General features: G+C 40.7%; 1 protein-coding gene across 1 annotated transcript in view; it reads left to right on the forward strand.

Annotated features, from left to right (window-relative positions):
* The window catches only part of LOC124556304 (tetratricopeptide repeat protein 7B-like), a 235,552-nt gene that overhangs the window by 134,567 nt on the left and 80,365 nt on the right, over positions 1–20,620 (forward strand). The window contains exons 10-11 of the mRNA XM_047130278.1: positions 2,800–2,978; positions 20,275–20,557. Coding sequence (XP_046986234.1) covers positions 2,800–2,978; positions 20,275–20,557 — 462 coding nt within the window. The remainder of the gene's footprint in view (positions 1–2,799; positions 2,979–20,274; positions 20,558–20,620) is intronic.

A 20,620-nucleotide genomic window follows, 5' to 3' on the forward strand; every position in this document is an offset into this window, starting at 1 on the left:
TTACAACAAAACCTTTAATTTTCTAGAGTTTGCTGAAGTTTCTCACTCGCAAAGAATGAACTTATTGTATTTTTCTTAGACATTCAGGTGAGGTCATCCTTCTCCCCTTTCAATTAGGCACCTGTCAGCTCTGGCCTCAAAACATATATGAGCACTGTTTTTTGTGGACTATGAAGTTTGTCTATCCATGAAGATTATAAGATTTTTCTTGGGTAGTCATTCTGATGATATGCTGTTTCTGTCTATCTCTGTATTTGCTTTTAACAGCACGTACGTTCAACACATTACAAATGTCTTTCATTCTAATTAACCCCTTAACATAATATTTTATTAATAATGAAAACCTCCTATAATGAAAGACATTGCAGTTTCACATATGAAGATAGCTTTTTTTTTTTTTTTTTTTTTTTTTTTTTTTTTTTTTTTTTTTTTTTTTTTTTTTTAGCTAGGAAGTCTAACCATGCTTCATATGAATATAAATCTTGGAGGAGCTGCCTAGAGACAGTGGATATATTTATCTCATACCACTGCCAAGCATTTGTCACTTAACTGACAAACTGCTGTCACTTTGCCTCTAACAAGTTAACATCACATTCTTCTTCACTCCCAGAGCTGCTAAATTCAATGTCAAACTCAGAATCACTATAGCCCTCCTTTTTTGAAAGCATTGCCTACACAATAAAACAGGGGAGAGGCTCAAAGTGTGTATTTTGTTGTTGAGTATCCAAAGCTGCACACAGTGAAAGACTGTATCTAGTGGCAATCACCTTAACCAAAACAAGACCGCCAGCCTACAAACGAAGAACCAGGTGCTCTGTAGCAGCCAAACATAAAACTATTAGTGCCGAAGAGGGTTTTTTTGGTTTTGTAGTTACATGTTCTGTTTATTGTGGTACATACTGCTTGGTATTTATGAAACTTTGTATCTATATCATCAACATAATAGTGCCTGCTACAATGCAAGTTTTTAAACTATGATAGCTGTAACATTATTTTTGTTATTAATTACTATGTTTGTCCACATTAGGTAAGTTGGCCGATATTAGAAAACTGTAAGATTTTATTCAGCACGTATTTGGTTTGTAGCTGATTTACTGCTAGCTGTATATTTTGCTGAATTTTTGGCTAACTGTAGCCAGTATCTAATACTCGGTGACAAAGTGTGACATAGAAACCCACTTTGCATACTGTATAACATCTAAGTAGCTAAGACCAAAATTGTTATACCATTCGTGGCGATGTAGTTTACCAGAGAAAGTTACATGGCAAAATTCTTTGTTGAGTTTTTATCTTAACTTTGGAAAGCCTGAGTCTTATTTGAAGGTAGAATATGCTAATACAGTTATCTGAATGGGTTCTTGTTCAGATCCACACTGATACTCATATCACCCTTCCATTCTCGGTGATTTTTCTGGTTTAAAGGCACCAATATCCAGTAAAAAATCTTTGAGCATGAAACTATGTCTGTTCATCAAGGTATTGTGTATCTTTAAAGCTTTTTGGAATAATTTATTGTCCACAGTAAGAAGTTTAGTATAGGTACTTGATTTGAGCATGTGTGTAGTTCTACATTTGTTCTATCTTCATCAGTGTTATGTCAACAGGAACAAGAAAATTTTCTTCAAACAATAATGTAGCAAATTACATGAAAATGGTGGTCTTCAACGAGAATGTGAAATTTGGCATCTTCACCGTTCTCCAGTAAAAGCATAATAAACATTATAGCAGCAGTTTACAAATATTGGCTTTATGCTCCACAATGTGTGACAACTATTTCCTTTCTAAATTTATCACAGAACAGTAAAGTGTACTTGGTATCTGGTGTGTAAATAGTCAACAATTTTCCTTGTTTGGAACATTCAACCAAACCATATCATGACTGTGACTAAACTATTCTTGCTGTAAAATAACTTCTCAGCTTTAGTAGTTCTACATTATGATATCTAATTTAGAAAAGAAAACCATTCAGTCAAAAATAGAAGTTGAGTGTGATGTGGTTTTTATTACCAAGAAGTGTTAGGGTCTGTTTACACTTGGCAGAATAGCAGTGCCAAATATCATCCCATCCAGGTTAAATGGTGCTGCTCAGGCTCACTAGCAACTGAAGAGAATGGAATGTCCATGACAAGCATGTCTACCATTCTCAGACAAAATTTCTGAGCATCTGGCTCAGTCTGGACTGGTTCTCAGACACACTACTGTTGCTGTTCCTGTAGTTATGTTGTGGGTCTATGGTATAGTGTTGTGTGTTTAATTTCACCGTGTTAAGAGGAGCTGTTAAAGTTTGTTACTTCTCTCCCAATTTTTCATTCTTATCACTTCCTAAGATAAAAATGAAGGGAAAAAAGTTGCACATACAACACCAAAATCTGCAAAAATAACACTGAAATTCATCATAATATAAAATTATTTTTTCAGGCTCTTTCTTATGTGAAAACAGCTGTAGAACAGGGTGAGCAAAAGTGATCTTAAATCTATATATGCATACTACTCTTTTTAACTGTTCATTATTTCAAAATAATCAGCGCAAGCACACTCATAAATTTGAAAAATGTGAAGCATTTTCAAGGGCTTAGGTTGGAAAACAACTGCAACTTGCAGTAACAGAAAATATTAAGACTGTGTCCAAAAGCACAGATCTTGAAACATTGGCAGCAAGGATTTAGAACTGCTGTATGTTACCCTGTTGATGATATCTTTGACTGATGTACAGCTCTGGATGTTAAAAGTAGATGAAAGATGTCATATCAGACTTTTTTAATGTTTTGAGTATTTTATAATGACAGATTTTCTCAACAGTTTGCTGAAGGCCTGCAGTGGAGCTGCCAAGCCCTCTCCAGAGAGACGTCATCACCACAAAATCTGGCATCCCGGTGTCATCTCTACATAGGCATTGGTTACAGTCTGCAGGCAGCAAACACTACATTAAAACATGAGAAACAGCAACTTATTCAGAGTGCACTTGACTCTTTTCACAGGTACCCACTCAAATCATTTTCAGTACATAGAGGAAGACAGATATCATGTTACTGCCTTTGCTCCCCCTTACAAGAACTGCTATTTCTTATGTTGAGATTCTGTGAAAAAACTTGTTTTTATGAAGCAGTGAAACATGAAAAACTGTATCAGGTGTGATGGCTTAGTTTAAGTGTAAAATATGAGTGTCTAGTAATTGTACATGAAGACATAGTTCTGTATAAATAATACATGGGGAAACATAGGAAATCTTAGAAATTCACAAAATGCATGTGCCAGTATGATATAGCATGAATAAAACTGATATGAAATGAGAATACCCTGAGAGAGGTTGCATTTACAGTGGTGTATGATGCTATTAATGATGATGTCTGTGGACTCCATAAGAATAAAGTTTCACATATATCATAAAGCTGCCATCAGCAATGGCAAGGGGCAGAGGATGATAACGAAGACTAGCAACATACCTCCAAACAACTTACCAAATGTGCTCTATGGCATTTGTGCTAAGGAATGAGCTGGCCACTCCATGTACTGTATTTTTGTCCTCTAAATGTTGCCTGTGTAGTCAAATATTGTCATCTTGGAGAAATCAATCGACACCTATTACCTCAGCTGAAGAAGGTTTAATAAGTCTGGTAAAAAAGCAAGAAATAATGTTGGTTTCAGAAACAACTTACCTTACTTCTGGACATAGTCTGTTTTTAAGGATATATACTTAATCCAGATATCTCCAAGCTTTTGTATCCCATCAGAAAAATAAGCACTGTCAAACTCTGCAAAATATTCATGGACTGAAACTCTCACTTCCTCATTTGATGAAAATTCCTTTCCAGCAAGCCAAAGTTTCAAGTTAGGAAACAAGAAGAGGTCACTTGGGGCTAATTCTGGTATGTGTAGTGGATGAGAAACCAATTGAAAGCCCAGTTCATCCACTTTCACCATTGGTATCACTGATGTGTAGGATGGTGCCTTATCCTGTTGAAAGAGTACTTTTTTGTGTGCCTAACACCAGTTTCAAATGATCCAATAATGAAGCATAATAGGGCCCAGTTATAATTCTTCCTTTTTTCAAGTAACCTGTGAGGATTATTCCTTGGGGCTCCAGGAAAGAAAAAAAACACAGTGACAATCACATTACCAGATGACAAAATGGTCTTTGCATTCTTTGGTCCACTTTCACCAACCTTTATGTAGTGTTTTAATTGCCATTTTGACTCTGGTCTTGCAGATTGTGATTAAACATTGTCAGACATTGTGTTGAAATGTTGTACCAGATGTGCTTTTGGTCAACTGAGTAATTGTGGCACCATCCTCGCACACAACTTCTTCGTAGTCAATTCTCCATGCAGGATATTATGCACTTGCTCAATTGAGACACTTAGTCTCAAAAATTTCCTGACTTTTTATTCTGTAATCTTACATTACCTTAACATGGATTTTTGTCAGTGATTTCCTTTGTGGTGACCTCAGTTAGATGGCCGGAGCGTGTTTCACCTTGGATGCTTGACCGACCACATTTAAATTCGCTAATCCAGAAGTAAATTACTTCAGTGATGGTGCACAGTCCATGTAAAGTTCATTCAGTTCTGTTTTGATTTGTGGAGCAGTTAAACACTTCAAATGAAAATGTTTAGTAACAGCACAAAAAAAAAATTCCATTTTCATTCGCATTCAACACATTTCCCAGTTCAGATGGGTGTCAACAATGAACTTTACACTGTACAGTGTTAAATTCTTTATATGATACATGGAATAACAAGCTTGCCAACCATGAAGGCACAACAAAAATATTCCATTATTTTAATTTACCAGACTTATCAAACCACCGTCATACGTAGGCAGTACATCATCATCTCTCCAGACCTATGTAATCAAAGTTCCACATCTAAGGACATGGAAGTCTTTTTGTCCATTTGCAGACAGTGCCTTGTGTGAAGGCAGTGAGACAATACTCCGTACTCACATTTGGGATGATTTTGGGTCCAAATGAGTCTTCAGCCGTCTAGATTTGGATTTACCACAGTTTTCCTAAATTACTTCAGGTGAACAGTAGGCTAATTCTTAGACTGGCTGCATGTGTGACTTTTTCCAGCGGGATTAAATCTTGAAGTCGCACCTCACCAATGCAACAGCAGTGTAAATTCCAGCACTGTGTGGCAGCCTGCACTGGCATGCTGTAATTCTATTTATGCCAGGATTTTTGAAGCATGAATACTACTGGAAAAATTGCACATGTAGCTGCAGCCTTAATCCTTGGGTGACTTTCAGCACCATCATTACCTGAGTGAACTAGGGCTCCATCTTCAGCCTACTTGAGGAGATGTTAAACTGCTAATTTTCTTAATTTCATAGAGATTCATCCTTTTTGCAGGGTTGTGTTGAATAATACAGGATTTCGGTTTTTCACCAAATCAAAAGGTACCTACTGCCACTTTGTGAACTAAACACGGGCTTATATACAAATAATGGTTTTCCATTGGCTTGCAGTTCAGTATGCATGTTGGTATGCCCACCCCGAACACTCTCCTGTAATAAGTGGTGAATAGTATACATATAGATTTTAGTCTTGAACTGGAACTATCTTTGTGAAGCTCTCTGCATATAGTACTGGATGATACCAGCTATGCAGTAGCTGTATGAGAGAGCAGCTATAAATGCGTAACAGCAATTATTGGTTGTTGGTGCACCTCATAACCTGCATCCTCATGGCACGAAGCTGTGTTTAGAAATTTTTGTACAGAATAAGAACAATGGAAGGTGAGTATTTAACCATTGTGTGATATGTGTATGAGTTTTACCTACGTCTAACGTGGCAATGGCTTTCAGTCATCATTTACATGATGAATTATGCCTCAATGTTATTAATGTGAGTTGACTACATCAGACATATCTTGTAAAACTGTCACAGTACCAGCTGCTGTCATACTCTCAAACATGCAACCTTTGTTACTGTAGCACAGTCTGACTGTACCATCGATTATTTACTAGTGATAGCTTCGTGCACAATTCTTGTGGCAGTAAGGTAGTAAATATTCATGTAGATCTCATTTTGCTGCTTTTGATTTTTCTTACTTTATGAAAATCAATGTATGTCTTCCGTATTCATTGGAAAATGGTAGTGTATCACTTTTAATTAAAATTTTGGCTAAAGTCAAGTTTATAACATTTAATTTGAAGTTTCTTCAATATTGGCCCTTTCCAAGGTCTTACTAGTGAAGTGTTGTGGCTCCCCATGTTGTGCACTGTTTGGCAACATATTTTGTACACCTTTGCATTTATTTTCCACCTTTGGAAAAGTTATCACACACTGTGATTTTTGTATCTTTACAGAATTACAGACATGTTTAGTTATTGTGTGAATAAAGTTTCTTTCTCGGCTGATGCAAACTATACTAAAACATAAGTAGCTGATGCTCCTACTTCTACTCCTACTCTCTCTCTCTCTCTCTCTCTCTCTCTCTCTCTCTCTCTCTCACTCTCTCATTTGAATCTATGATATACAAGCTTTCCCTAAGTAAATTAACTCTCAAAATATTAACTACTTGTCATGTACAAAATTTGGTGCAAAATGTTTACATAATTTACTTAACTATAATCTTTTCATAAAGGTGCGGGTTATAATCAGCATCTACAATTGTTTTCCATCGATTTTACTTAAATAAGGAGAGAACGTATTGCTTCATGTGATTTCCATATGTTCCCTTCAGATTATATTTTTCCACGTGAATCATAATGACTGCAAACATAAAAATATTAGAAGACTGAACCATGTGGAAGTAGATCATTCTTATCTGTATCCATATGGAAAAGTACAGTCAGGACAAGGTCTGCAATGGTGGTCTAAGAGATCCTCAGTAATATTTTATAGGAGCAGTTAGTCTGTCGATTAATAATTTAGTTTCATGAGCATTGTGATAGTAACTCCTCAGTTTATGAAAGAAGTCTGAATAGCAGTATTAGCACATAAGTAATAAAACTGCCTTTTAGCCTGACTGTTCAAAAGTAACTATTCAGGAAGCAAATCTGCTCTGATGCCCTAGTACAATAGAAGTCAGTTGGTTGTTTGTGACAACGTTGTCTGTGAGGATTGGACAGCTGAAGGTGGTATTCTGCTGTTTCAGCAGTGTAAAATTCAATTATAAGTGCTTTAATTGTCAGATCACCAAAAATAACACTCTACACCTCACACACAACTTTAAAATAAAACAAAGTTCGTCCTCAGAAAAGTGCAGGAAGCAGGAGGAGTAACCTTAGTGATCACCATTTGTAGCATTTATTTACCTCCAGGAAGGGCACTTAATTATCTTGAGATGACCATCTTAATCCAACAACTACTTAACCCCTCCTGTGCCACCCACCCCCCATGTCCACCTCATTCTCCTACTAGGGGTTATCAGTATACATCAACCCCTGTGGAAAAGTACTAATTCATCTGGTATGGGGCCTTCTGATTAACCATCTTCATTCTGATTGTGATCAGTCTCTTCCTTCTGTGCCACCCATAACACCTTTTTGGCTAATTGTCTTGTTGTCACTTCACTGCAGTGGTCATTACATGATGATCTTTGTGACAGTGGCCACTTTTCTGTGATATTGTTACTTCCTTGTCCTCAGCAGATGGACCAGTTAAGACAACGGGCTCTTTGAAGAAGCAGCTGGCATTGTACACCTTTGCTATTACTTTTGTCCCTCTCTGACTGAATTAGTGATGTTGTGGGAGGTGTCTCTGACACGATACCACTCGCTGCCAGAACTGCTGTTATTAAATTATATAATAAACCTTTAACTGACTGGGAACTGCTTAATGCTTTTCACTTGTCACATAATCTGGCTCCAAAGCCCTGGTTAGACTTATAATCAGATGATTCATGGTTTGAATGGTACTAAAAGACTCACCTACTGAGGGTCTTCAATCATAACTGGCTACAAGGTTTTTTTTCCCTTTGCAACAGCAAAATAGGATCACCACCTCAGTCATTAAGCTAAGCAAAAACCCAATGTGCATTGACAGCTACCAAAGGATTAGCCTCACCAATGTGCTCTGCAAACTACTTAAAAGGGTGGTAGGCGATGATAGTGCTGGATTCTCAAATCGTGGTGCTTTTTGTCACCCCCTATAAGTGTGGTTTCTGTGAGATACAGTCCACAGCCGATGACCACAACAATCTGACAGGCTTACTCTAAACACCAACACGTCATTGCTGTCATTTTTGACCTGTAGTGGCATAAGACACTGTTTGATGCTATCACATTTTACTCAACTTTCATGACGTGGTCTTATGAGGCTCCATGTTCATTTTTATTTTTCAATTTTTATCTTACCTGTTGTTTTGGGTTAGAGCTGACACATCACTCAGCTCCCCATGGGTCCAAGAGAGCAGTGTCCCACAGACCTTCATGCTGAATGTTACATTCCTCCTCATCGCCATCAATAGGCTGGTGTCTGCCGTTGGATCATTGGTCACCCTCTGCACTGTATGTCGACGACTTCTGGGATTGGTAGGGATCCCAATCTGTAGGCCTGGCTAAATGCCAGAGCCATGGCACCAACAAAGGACCTTCACTTGAATCCTTTCCCATGGCTTCCAAATCTCTTCCCACAAAAATGAGTCATGCGTTTGTGTCATTGTCCCACCGTCCATGGTGCCCCAGAACTCTGCTTGAATACCCATCACTCTGACATTGTTCCACAGTCTGATTTTTGGGACTCCTCTTTGATGATAAAAAACTGTCATGGCTGCCTCATATTCATCAACTAAAGTCTAACTGCATGCAAAAGCCTAAAATTAATTGCTTTGTTGTGCCTACATCTTTTTGGGTGTGAATTTCACTACTTTGTCATATTTCGCTGGCCTCCAGTTGTGTTCTGATTGGACTGTGGTTGCCACTTTTATGGTTCAGCTTTAAAATTCTTGGACCCAGACAGTCATCGTGGAGTAAGACTGGCCACTGGTGCTTTCTGGACTGGTTATGTAGACAGTCTTCTTGGTGCAGGGAATCTTCCTCCTTCAGTTCTAACACTACCGGCTATTGCTCACTTATGCAGTCACCATCTGACAAGTTCCTAATCATCATTCAGCTTATCAAAATCTTTTTGCATACAAGGGGCATTGATTGCCTGGCACCCACCTTTGTGGTATTACCAGTTGTAATGCAACTAGCCCCCCATGAACCATGGACGTTGCTGTTGGTGGAGAGTCTTGTGTCCTTCAGCGATATAGATAGCTGTACCATAAGTGCAACCAATATGGGGCGGTATCTGTTGAGAGGCCAGAAAAATGTGTGGTTCATGAAGAGGGGTAGCAGCCTTTTCAGTAGTTGCAGGGGCAACAGTCTGGATGATTGACTGATCTGGCCTTGTAACACTAAACCAAACGGCCGTGCTGTGCTGGTACTGAAAACGACTGAAAGCAAGGAGAAACTACAGCCGTAATTTTTCCCAAGGGCATGCAGCTTTACTGTATCGTTAAATGATGATGGTGTCCTCTTGAGTAAAATATTATGGAGGTAAAATAGTCCCCCATTCGGATCTCCGTGCAGGGACTACTCAGGAGGACATCGTTATCAGGAGAAAGAAAACTGGCATTCTACGGATCGGAGTGTGGAATGTCAGATCTCTCAATCAGGCAGGTAGGTTAGAAAATTTAAAAAGGGAAATGGATAGGTTAAAGTTAGATATAGTGGGAATTAGTGAAGTTCGGTGGCAAGAGGAACAAGACTTCTGCTCAGGTAAATACAGGGTTATAAATACAAAATCAAATAGGGGTAATGCAGTGGTAGGTTTAATAATGAATAAAAAAATAGGAATGCGGATAAGCTACTGCAAACAGCTAAGTGAACACGTTATTGTGGCCAAGATAGATACAAAGCCCACACTTACCACAGTAGTACAAGTGTATATGCCAACTAGCTCCGCAGATGACAAAGAGATTGATTAAATGTATGATGAGATAAAAGAAATTATTCAGATAATGAAGGGAGATGAAAATTTAATAGTCATTGGTGACTCAAATTCGATAGTGGGAAAAGGAAGAGAAGGAAACGTAGTAGGTGAATATGGAGTGGGGGTAAGGAATGAAAGAGGAAGCCACCTGGCAGAATTTTGCACAGAGCATAACTTAATCATAGCTAACACTTGGTTCAAGAATCATAAAAGAAGGTTGTATACATGGAAGAGGCCTGGAGATACTGGAAGGTTTCAGATAGATTATATATTGGTAAGACAGGAACCAGGTTTTAAATTGTAAGACATTTCCAGGGGCAGATGTGGACTCTGACCACAATCTATTGGTTATGAACTGTAGATTAAAACTGAAGAAACTGCAAAAAGGTGGGAATTTCAGGAGATGGGACCTGGATAAACTGAAAGAACCAGAGGTTGTAGAGAGTTTCAGGGAGAGCATTAGAGAACAATTGAAAAAAATGGGGGAAAGAAATACAGTAGAAGACAAATGGGTAGCGTTGAGAGATGAAAAGGTGACCGCAGCAGAGGATCAAGTAGGTAAAAAGACGAGGGCTGGTAGAAATCCTTGGGCAACAGACGAAATATTGAATCTAACTGATGAAAGGAGAAAATATAAAAGTGCAGCAAATGAAGCAAGCAAAATTGAGATCGACAGCAAGTGCAAAATGGCTAAGCAGGGATGGCTAGAAGACAAATGTAAGGATGTAGAGGCATATATCACTAGGGGTAAGATAGGTAATGCCTACAGGAAAATTAAAGAGACCTTTGGAGAAAAGAGAACCACTTGTATGAATATCAAGAGCTCAGATTGAAACCCAGTTCTAAGCAAAGAAGGGAAAGGAGAAAGGTGGAAGGAGTATAGAGAGGGTCTACACAAGGGCGATGGGTTTGAGGACAATATTATGGAAATGGAATAGGATGTAGATGAAGATGAAATGGGAGATATGATGCTGCATGAAGAGTTTGACAGAGCACTGAAAGACCTAAGTCGAAACAAGGCCCCGGGAGTAGACAACATTCCATTAGAACTACTGATACCCTTGGGAGAACTAGCCCTGTCGAAACTTTACCGTCTGGCGAGAAAGATGTATGAGACAGGCAAAATACCCTCACATTTCAAGAAGAATATAATAATTCCATTCCCAAAAAAAGCGGGTGTTGGCAGATGTGAAAATCACCGAACTATCAGTTTAATTAGTCATGGCTGCAAAATACTGACACGAATTCTTAGCAGACGAATGGAAAAACTGGTAGAAGCTGACCTCGGCAAAGATCAGTTTGGATTCCATAGAAATGTTGGAACATGTGAAGCAATATATCTTAGACGATACATTAAGGAAAGGCAGACCTACATTTCTAACATTTGTAGACTTAGAGAAAGCTTTTGACAATGTTGACTGGAATACTCTCTTTCAACTTCTGAAGGTGGCAGGGGTAAAATACAGGGAGTAAGAGGCTATTTACTATTTGTACAGAAACCATGTGGCAGTTAGGAGTCGAGGGTCATGAAAGGGAAGCAGTGGTTGGGAAGGGAGTGAGACAGGGTTGTAACCTATCCCCGATGTTATTCAATCTGTATATTGAGCAAGCAGTAAAGAAAACAAAAGAAAAATTCGGAGTAGGTATTAAAATCCATGGCGGAGAAATAAAAACTTTGAGGTTTGCTAATGACATTGTAATTCTGTCAGAGACAGCAAAGGACTTGGAAGAGCAGTTGAATGGAATGGACAGTTTCTTGAAAGGAGGATATAAGATGAACATCAACAAAAGCAAAACGAGGATAATTGAATGTAGTCGAATTAAATCGGGTGATGCTGAGGGAATTAGATTAGGAAATGAGACACTTAAAGTAGTAAAGGAGTTTTGCTATTTGGGGAGCAAAATAACTGATGATGGTCGACGTAGAGAGGATATAAAATGTAGACTGGCAATGGCAAGGAAAGCATTTCTGAAGAAGAGAAATTTGTTAACATCAAGTATAGATTTAAGTGTCAGTAAGTCGTTTCTGAAAGTATTTGTATGGAGTGTAGCCATGTATAGAAGTGAAACATGTACTATAAGTAGTTTAGACAAGAAGAGAATAGGCGCTTTCAAAATATGGTGCTACAGAAGAATGCTGAAGATTAAATGGGTAGAACACATAACTAATGATGAGGTATTGAATAGAATTGGGGAGAAGATAAATTTGTGGCACAACTTGACTAGAAGAAGGGATCGGTTGGTAGGACATGTTCTGAGGCATCAAGGGATCACCAATTTAATATTGGAGGGCAGTGTGGGGGTAAAAATCGTAGAGGGAGACTAAGAGATGAATACATTCAGAAGGATGTAGGTTGCAGTAGGTACTGGGAGATGAAGAAGCTTGCACAGGATAGAGTAGCATGGAGAGCTGCATAAAAAAGACGACGACGACAACATCAACAAAAAAAAAAACAACAACAACAACAATGCAGCTAGAGGCCCTCTGCTGGGACCCCTGCCTAATCTCCTTAGAATGTGCTGCCCATTTTTTTCCTGCCCAGCCCCTGTGTTTAGTATCCAGACCACATATTAGGACTAAGCTGTTTCAAGGACCTAAAGTTTCAATCACCCCCATGATCTTTCAGCATCTGTTTCTGTCATTTCTTCAGGAGTGTCAGGACGATACTGTCATTTACACTGATGACTCTAAAACTGTGGATAGGACGGGATATGATTTTACAAATCCCACCGGTCAGGAACAACAATTGTTGCCAGGAACATGTAGTGTTATTATGGTTGACCTGATAGCCACTAACAGAGCCATACGTTTTATTAAACAGACCTCCCTCAGCTGTTTTATAATCTTTTGTGACTCGGTGAGCAGTCTCCAGGTTACTGACCAATGTTACTCTTGTCACCCTATGCTATACCTCTCTGACGTTAGTCGTACTGCCTGTTCAGTTGTCTTTCTCTGGGTCTGAAGTCATGTGATTATCCCAAGCAATGAAGTGGCTGACTGTTTGGCTTTGAAGCAAGTAATTGCCCTATGTTAAATCTGACAGGTGCAGAGTTGTCAGTGCAAATTAAACCTGTTCTCACTTGGAGATTGAATGTCATCTGGTGGCGTTCTGTCTCTTCTAATAAACTGTGCAGATCATGGAGACTGTTGCTGTGTGGTGTTCCTCCTTCCATTCCTCTAAGCATCAATCCATCTTCCCAAGTCACATCCACACTGGTCAAACCAGATTAACCCGTAATTTTATTTTATGTAACAAGTCAGCCCAGCAATGTGGTTGTGAAGCTGAAAAGACAGTATCTCACATCCTGGTGGAATGTCCCCTCTTGGTTCTCCATGCTAAGCTTTGTTTTCAGAACTCTTTGCCTCTAATATTGGTGGATGACATGGACAGTTAACTGGTTCTCTGTGAAAGTGGCTTTTACACATCTTCTGATTATTTTCTTTATATTGGAACATTTTGGATTAGGATTTACTGTGACTATTATAAATATCAATTGAAACTAAAAGTTTACTGCAAGAAATCATAATTTATTTTATTTGCACTATGTGTTTCAAGAGGATTAAACATCCATCAATTGGTTTTATTAATTGACGTAAGACATTTGTGTGTTATGTATACGGCTTCGGGGTAGCCTGTGACAGTCTCCAGTGGTCACTGACTACTTTTCCTATCATGTTTACATTGCGTACACTTTGTTTACACCTAAGCCACTGGAAACAGTGCCACAAGTTACCAACAGCTGTACACACAGATCTACTTATTCAATGAACAGTTTAAGCTCTATGAAAGTTGTTGATCATGTTTTAATTTGATCTAGTAAAATTAACTATGAGACTATACTGACTGCAATATTAAATTTGTACTCAGATTTCATGTTCATAAATATTTTACATCATCTTACACGACAATGGCTTGATTTCATGTTCATAAATATTTTACTTCATCTTACACGACAATGGCTTGATATTGTGAAATAGCCACCTGAACAATTAATATGTTCCCCGGTTGCTGTACTTTGTTTATTCTCAGTGCATCTAATTTCAAGGTCTTCATCATCTCTCTCACTTCCAATTTTTGTTTTGTGTATGGATTCATTTTGCTTCTGACTGTAGTTTTTGAGTCCTAATTGTGAAGCTATCCATTTGGGAAACTGGGACATACCACAGAGGAGGCTTGAACATAAGAAACAAAATTTTCACAAATAAACATATTTCAGTCTCTTAGTTTGCATTTGATTCTGTGTGTGTCTGTTGGCTCAGATTATTATTTTACTTTCTTGCGATGAAGATTTTACAATTTTTTTTTTAGAAAATATTCTCTTCTAATTTTTTTTATGTCTTTTGTGACATTATAACTTTCATCGTCGTAAATGAAATTAGTTTGTACAAAAAAAAAATATGGATTTGTGGAACAGAATCTTCAGTTACCATAGTCATTTCTCTCTATATCCAAGGTGAATGGTTATTAATTATAATAAAATTGTGAAAATGTCAGCCCCCCCCCCCCCCTCTCCCCTCACTGCCAAAAACAGAATTCAAAAATTTGTATACATTATCTAGCTTCTAGCTGTTTGCATTATATACTGTCTCACCACTGTTTATCATTCCCTTTTCCTTTCTTTGTTTCCATTCTCCTCTCATTCCTCCACTTCGGTGTTTGAGGTTCCTCTTTCTCTTCGTCCTTCCTGTGGACTTCTGAAGGCCGGCCCTCGTGTCTTACATGTAACACGTGACTGTGTAATGCGGAATTCCCAGCTCTGGGTCGATAGGTAGGGTTTGCATGTAACCCCAGGCCAGGTCCAGGGAGGGATGATTGCATTCCCTAATTGCTGATTGGTCCCTCTGTCAGGTGTTCAGGAGGTGTGACCTGAGTTGTGAACAATCATCTAAGGTGGGAGCGCCCCCTTGTGGAGGGGGTTCCCAGTTGCAAGGAGCATGCCATCGAAGATGCTGGCAATTGTGGGGTACTTTCTCGCAATGGACCAATCATCTTCACAATCACCATGTATGAATCATAAATGGAATGAGACTAAAAATTCGAGGACCCTTCCAGCTGCGCCACGGTTCCTCGTGGTCTCATGTACTGAAGATGGTCAGTCCGTCACCACGGTAAATGAGACAGAAAGGTGTTGATGCAGTTGCCGACCCTGTGAAATCCTGCTCTTGTTTACGGAATGGCACATCGTTTTTGGAGACTACTCTTGATTCTCAAGCACAACAACTGCTTGCCGCCTCACTTCTCCATGGCTACCCTGTTCATGTCAAGGCCTATAGAACTCTGAATTCTTCCCATGGTGTTATTTACAGTAGGCTGCTCGACGGTCTGATCGAGTCCAAAATCCAATCTTACCTCTTGTATCGGGGTGTCATTGTCGTCCATCGGGTGATGTATTGGGTAGATTTCTCCTTAGTGCCCACCCGCACTCTTTTTCTCACCTTTGCTTCCATCTAAGATGAAAGCAGGCTATAAAATTATCGCAGTCCAACCGTATGTTCCTAACCCAATGTGCTGCTAAGAGTGTCATCATTTCAACCACACTAAAACGTCTTATCGACACCAAGCGAAATGTGTAATCTGTGGTAGGGATGCACACGAGGGCAATTATCCACCTCCTTCTCCCTGCTGTATCAACTGCAATGGTGGCTGTGCCACCGCCGCTCAGGAATTGTCTCGTGTATTTTGATGAGCAGGCTGTCCAGGAGATCCAGGTAAATGAAAGAGTGCCTTACCTAGTCATAAATTGTTGGCTAGTCACAAACCCTGCATTCTCCTGTCTTGCACCTATAGTTCTCTTGTTACCCCCCGCTCCATGAAGGACATGGTCACGCAGACATGCAACTTCAAATTCAGCTCTGAGGTTGTGGAAATCACCCAGTGTCAAGGTAGCATTGGCATCCACCCCGTCCAGCTGTGCAACAAGCCATCAAACTCTCACCTCAAGGGGCGAAGACACAAGCTACACAGCCAGTAGGCCGGAAAGGACAGAAAGGGTACTCCCATGAAGTCTTCCTATGTCCCTCCAGCTAAACAGCACCCAAGTCTTCCCCTGCTAACTGGAAAGGCTTGAAGAAGTCAACCAAAGGCAAATGGCCTTCTCCTTCGCTGACTCGAAGTTCCTCTTTGACGGTGTTGCCACATGATACCTTAGCCTGGCCAGTCGCCGGTGCGCACCATCAACCATTTTTCTGTGTTGGACTCCACAGAACGACAGCAGAAGCAATCTGATGCTTCTGTGGACTTCAGGGAGCAGGATCCTCTTGCTTCTGTGCCCTGTAGCAGTGACTCATCACACTCTGTCACTTGGCAGCCGCTGAAGTGACACCCCTTCACCTCTTCCTTGTCATGACTCTCCTCCAATGGAACGTTCGTGACCTTCGGTCTACAAAGAGGATTTACGGCTGCTTTTGGCTTCACAGCATTCCTTTTGTATTTTGCCTTCAGGAAACAAAATTGTGCTCTCACGACTGCTTTCATATTACTTACCAATTCGTTTTTACTTTCCCCTTGAGGTCAGCATTCCATCTCATCGGGGCGTCATGCTGCTCATACAGGATGACATTCATAGTCAACCCATCTCCCCGATTACCCTTCTTCAAGCTGTTGCAGTTCTCCTTTTCCTTCCCCACCTGACTTATTCCATCTATACCATTTATGTCCCTCCATCATTCGGTGTCACCAGGACAGACTTCCTTTATCTTATTGGGCAGCTACCGCCCCCATTTCTGCTACTCAGTGACTTTAATGTGCATCATCCCTTTGGGGTTCTCCCAGAATCTGTCAGAAAGGTGTGCTTTTGGCTGGTCATCTTAATCAACTCAACTTCTTCTGCCTTAACACTGGAGCACCCACATTCCTTTCAGACTCCTGGCACACCTTTTCCCATTTGGACATCTTTCTGCACTGTCTAGCTTGCCCATTGTCTTGAGTGGTCCTTTCTTTCTGAAACCTACTCGAGTGACTATTTCCCATGTTCTATCCATTTGCTGACTCCTACCCCACCTGCATGCTCAAGCAAATGGCAGCTTACTAAGGCTGAGTAGTGGCTTTATACTCCTCCCTGGTGGCCTATGAAGAGCAGGATTTCCCCAGTTGTGATGACCAGATGGAATACCTCACAAACGTTATCCTTACTGCTACAGAATATTCCATTCCTCACACTTCCTCTTTACCACGCTGTGTCTCAGTCCCTTGGTGGACTGAGGCATGCCACAACGCAGTTCACGCGTGGAGATATGCTCTCCGCGTTTTTAGCCGTAATCCTACAATGGCAAACTGCATTCATTATAAACAAATACGTGCAAAGTGTCGTCACATTCTTTGAGATAGCAAAAAGCTAGCTGGATTTCATTCGCTAGTTCTTTTAACAGTTCCACCCCTTCCTCTGTCATGTGGAACAACTTCTGACGGCTCTCTGGGACCAAGATCCATTCGCCAATTTCCGGCTTGAGAGTAGCAGATGATGTTATCGTGGATCCTTTTGCTGTCTCCAACATTTTGAGCTGCCATTTTGCAGGAATTTTGAGCTCTTCCCAATATCACCCTGCTTTCCTCCATCGAAAACAAGTGGAGGCGGCTTGGGCAATACCCTTCTCTTCTCAGAATTGTGACTGCTACAATGCCACCTTTTCTATGAGGGAGCTAGGTCATGCTGTCAGTTCATCCCGATCCTCCGCCCCAGGGCCAGACGCTGTCCACATTCAGATGTTGCTGCACCTTTCTCTTACGGGCAAGCACATTCTGCTTAACACATATAACCAAATCTGGGCAGAGGGCACATTTTCCAGATTTTAGTGTGAAGCCACTGTCATACCCATACCTAAGCCCCATCTCTGTTACCAGCTGCGTTTGCAAGGTGATGGAATGTATGATTCATGTCTGGCTGGTATGGTGGCTCGAGTCTCGCAATTTACTAACGACTGCATCTCGTTACTATGTCCACCAACGTCATGAATGGTTTTCTGTGGAAATCCCAGACTGTGGCCGTGTTTTTTGATTTTGAGAAGGCCTATGACACCTGCTGGAGAACTGGTACCCTCCATACCTTTTCATGTGGGGCTTCCATGGCCGCCAGCTTCCTTCAGGCATTTTCAAAACACCAATTTTGCAAGGTGTGTGTAGGTTCTGCCTTGTCGGACACATTTATCCATGAAAATGGTGTGCCTCAGGATTTGGTCCTGAGCGCCGTCGTCCTCTTTGCTACCGCCATTAACCCTATAATGGCCTTTCTTGCACTGGGCATCTCCGGCTCCGTTTTTGTTGACGATTTTGCCATCTATTGCAGTTCTCCACAGACCTGTCTCACTGAACGGCATCTTCAGTGATGTCTTGATCACCTTTACTCCCTGAGCATCGACAATGGCTGTCTTTTTCCACTGACAAAACCGTCTGTATTTATAGTGGTGCAAATGGTTTCTCCCACCATCTTTACGTCTTGGGTCTGTTGCTTTTCTGTTTGTTGAAACTACGAAATCCCTGGGGCTCATGCTCGATAGGAAACACTCTTGGTCCTCTCATGTGTTTTACCTGGCAGCCAGTTTTACATGGTCCCTCAGTGTCCTACGTGTCCTCAATGGTACTTCCTGGAGTGCCGGTCAAACCACTCTCCTCCATTTGTACTGGTCCATTGTCCGTTCTAAAATCAACTATGTGTGCTTTGTTTATGCATCTGTATGTCCATCCTTCTTACGCCATCTCAACAGTATCCACCATCATGGCATCCGTTGGGCAACTAGCGCCTCTTGGGCTAGCCTGGTTGCGAGTCTGTATGCTGAAGCTGCTGAACTACCACTGTCCTACCACCGTGACTTTCTCCTCAGCAGGTATGCATGCTGTTTGTCTGCCATGCGTGACCACCCATCCGATGCCTCCTCCTTCGATGATCCCTTTGATTGCCAGTGTGGAGCATGTCCCTCTTCTCTGTTACCTCCTGGAGTCCACTTTTGGTGCTTTCTCCATCAGCTTAACTTCACACTACCTGCAACTTTCCCAGTGGGTGTGAACCCTTCATCGCCTTGGCTTCATTAAGTGGCCCGTTTTAACCTTGGCCTTCATTCACTTCCGAAGGACACTACTCCAGCTTCGCTCTATCGCCTTCAGTTTCACGGTCTTCATGTGGAACTTCGCGATAGAACCTTTGTGTACTCTGATGGCTCTCGGACTTACCGTGGTGTCAGGTGTGCCTTCATCATTGGCACACACATCTTTAGATATCGGCTTTCGGCACTCTGCTCTTCACCCTTATCAGGCCACGGAGTACATCCGGCGACACAAACTTTGCAATTGTATCCTCTGCTCAGACACTCTCAGCGCCCTTCAAAGTCAATGTGTGCTGTACACTGCCCATCCCTTAGTGCAACAGATCCAGAAAAACTGCCACTTGCTCACTCTTGAAGGAGCCACTGTGAAGTTTGTGTGGATTCCTGGTCATGTCGGTCTGCCAGGAAACAAGACTGCTGACTCTGCTGCCAAGGCTGCAGTGCTTGGACACCAGACCACTAGTTCCTATATTCCCTCCAGTGATCTCTGTTTTGTCATCTGTCAGGTGCTGGTGTCCCTTTGGCATCCTTATTGGTCGTCCATTCATGGGAATAAGCTCAGGATTATTAAGCCTCTCCCAGCAGCTTGGACGACCTCCTCTTGGCTCTCCCGCCGGGAGGAGGTCATTTTAAATAGGTTGCGTAATGGACACTGCCTTTTTAGCCATTGTCATTTCATAAGTGACCTCCCCCACCACTTTGTATACATTGCTCTCATGTTTTAACTGTCCACCACTTCCTGACATAATGTCCATTTTTTTTTAACTGTTTGCCATCTGAGTTATTGGCCGTTTTAGCAAATGACGCGTGGGCTGTCGACCGCATTTTACCTTTTATTTGTCAAAGCAATATGGCAAAGGCCATTTAAATTTTAGTTTTTGGCTTCCATTTCTACATGGTGTCTTTTGAAGCCCTTTCTCCACATACCTGCTTTTAGCTGTCTTCTCTTATGTCCATTGGGATTAGTTGTTTTTTAACTCCTCTCTGTCTTCGTGTTCTACAGTTTTGACATGGGTGTGTATGACCGCAGTTGTTTTTGCACCGTAAAAACAAACCAAAACTGACATTCGAAACAATAAGAAAGTAACTCAATGTGTAAATCATTATGTTAAGTCAAATATTATGATACAGTGAAAATGATGAACATCTGATTCTTTTTGTCCATAGGTTACTATGTAAGCAGAAGCTTTACCATCTAAATTAAGAACTTGATTACCAGCAATAGTATATTTTTTATAGATAATGTGTATTTTATTTGAAGCAGATTTAGGACATTATCTTGAAGGTGTACAGTAAGTTACTAAACTGTTCACAGGGCACAGCAGACAGATCCAAATGATCATCTGGCGGAGTATTACCTTGGACTTCAGTATGCTTACAATGGACAGTTAACAGAAGCAGTAGCACACGTGAAATTGGCATTGAATTTAAATGCTGAGCATGTTCCTTCCCTTCAACTTCTTGTGTTACTTTTATCAGCACACAAGCAGACTGCTGAAGCCCTGCAACTGTTGGATGCTGTTATACAAGAATATCCTGATAACATGAACTTGCATTACACAAAGGCACAGCTAGAGCTACAACATCTTGGAGGAGAGGTAATATTATCTGCTTACGTAAGTTATGTGTTTTCTGCTAATTACTGTGTGAATACAATATAG

Source organism: Schistocerca americana, chromosome X, assembly GCF_021461395.2.
Source record: "Schistocerca americana isolate TAMUIC-IGC-003095 chromosome X, iqSchAmer2.1, whole genome shotgun sequence".
NCBI lineage: Eukaryota > Metazoa > Arthropoda > Insecta > Orthoptera > Acrididae > Schistocerca > Schistocerca americana.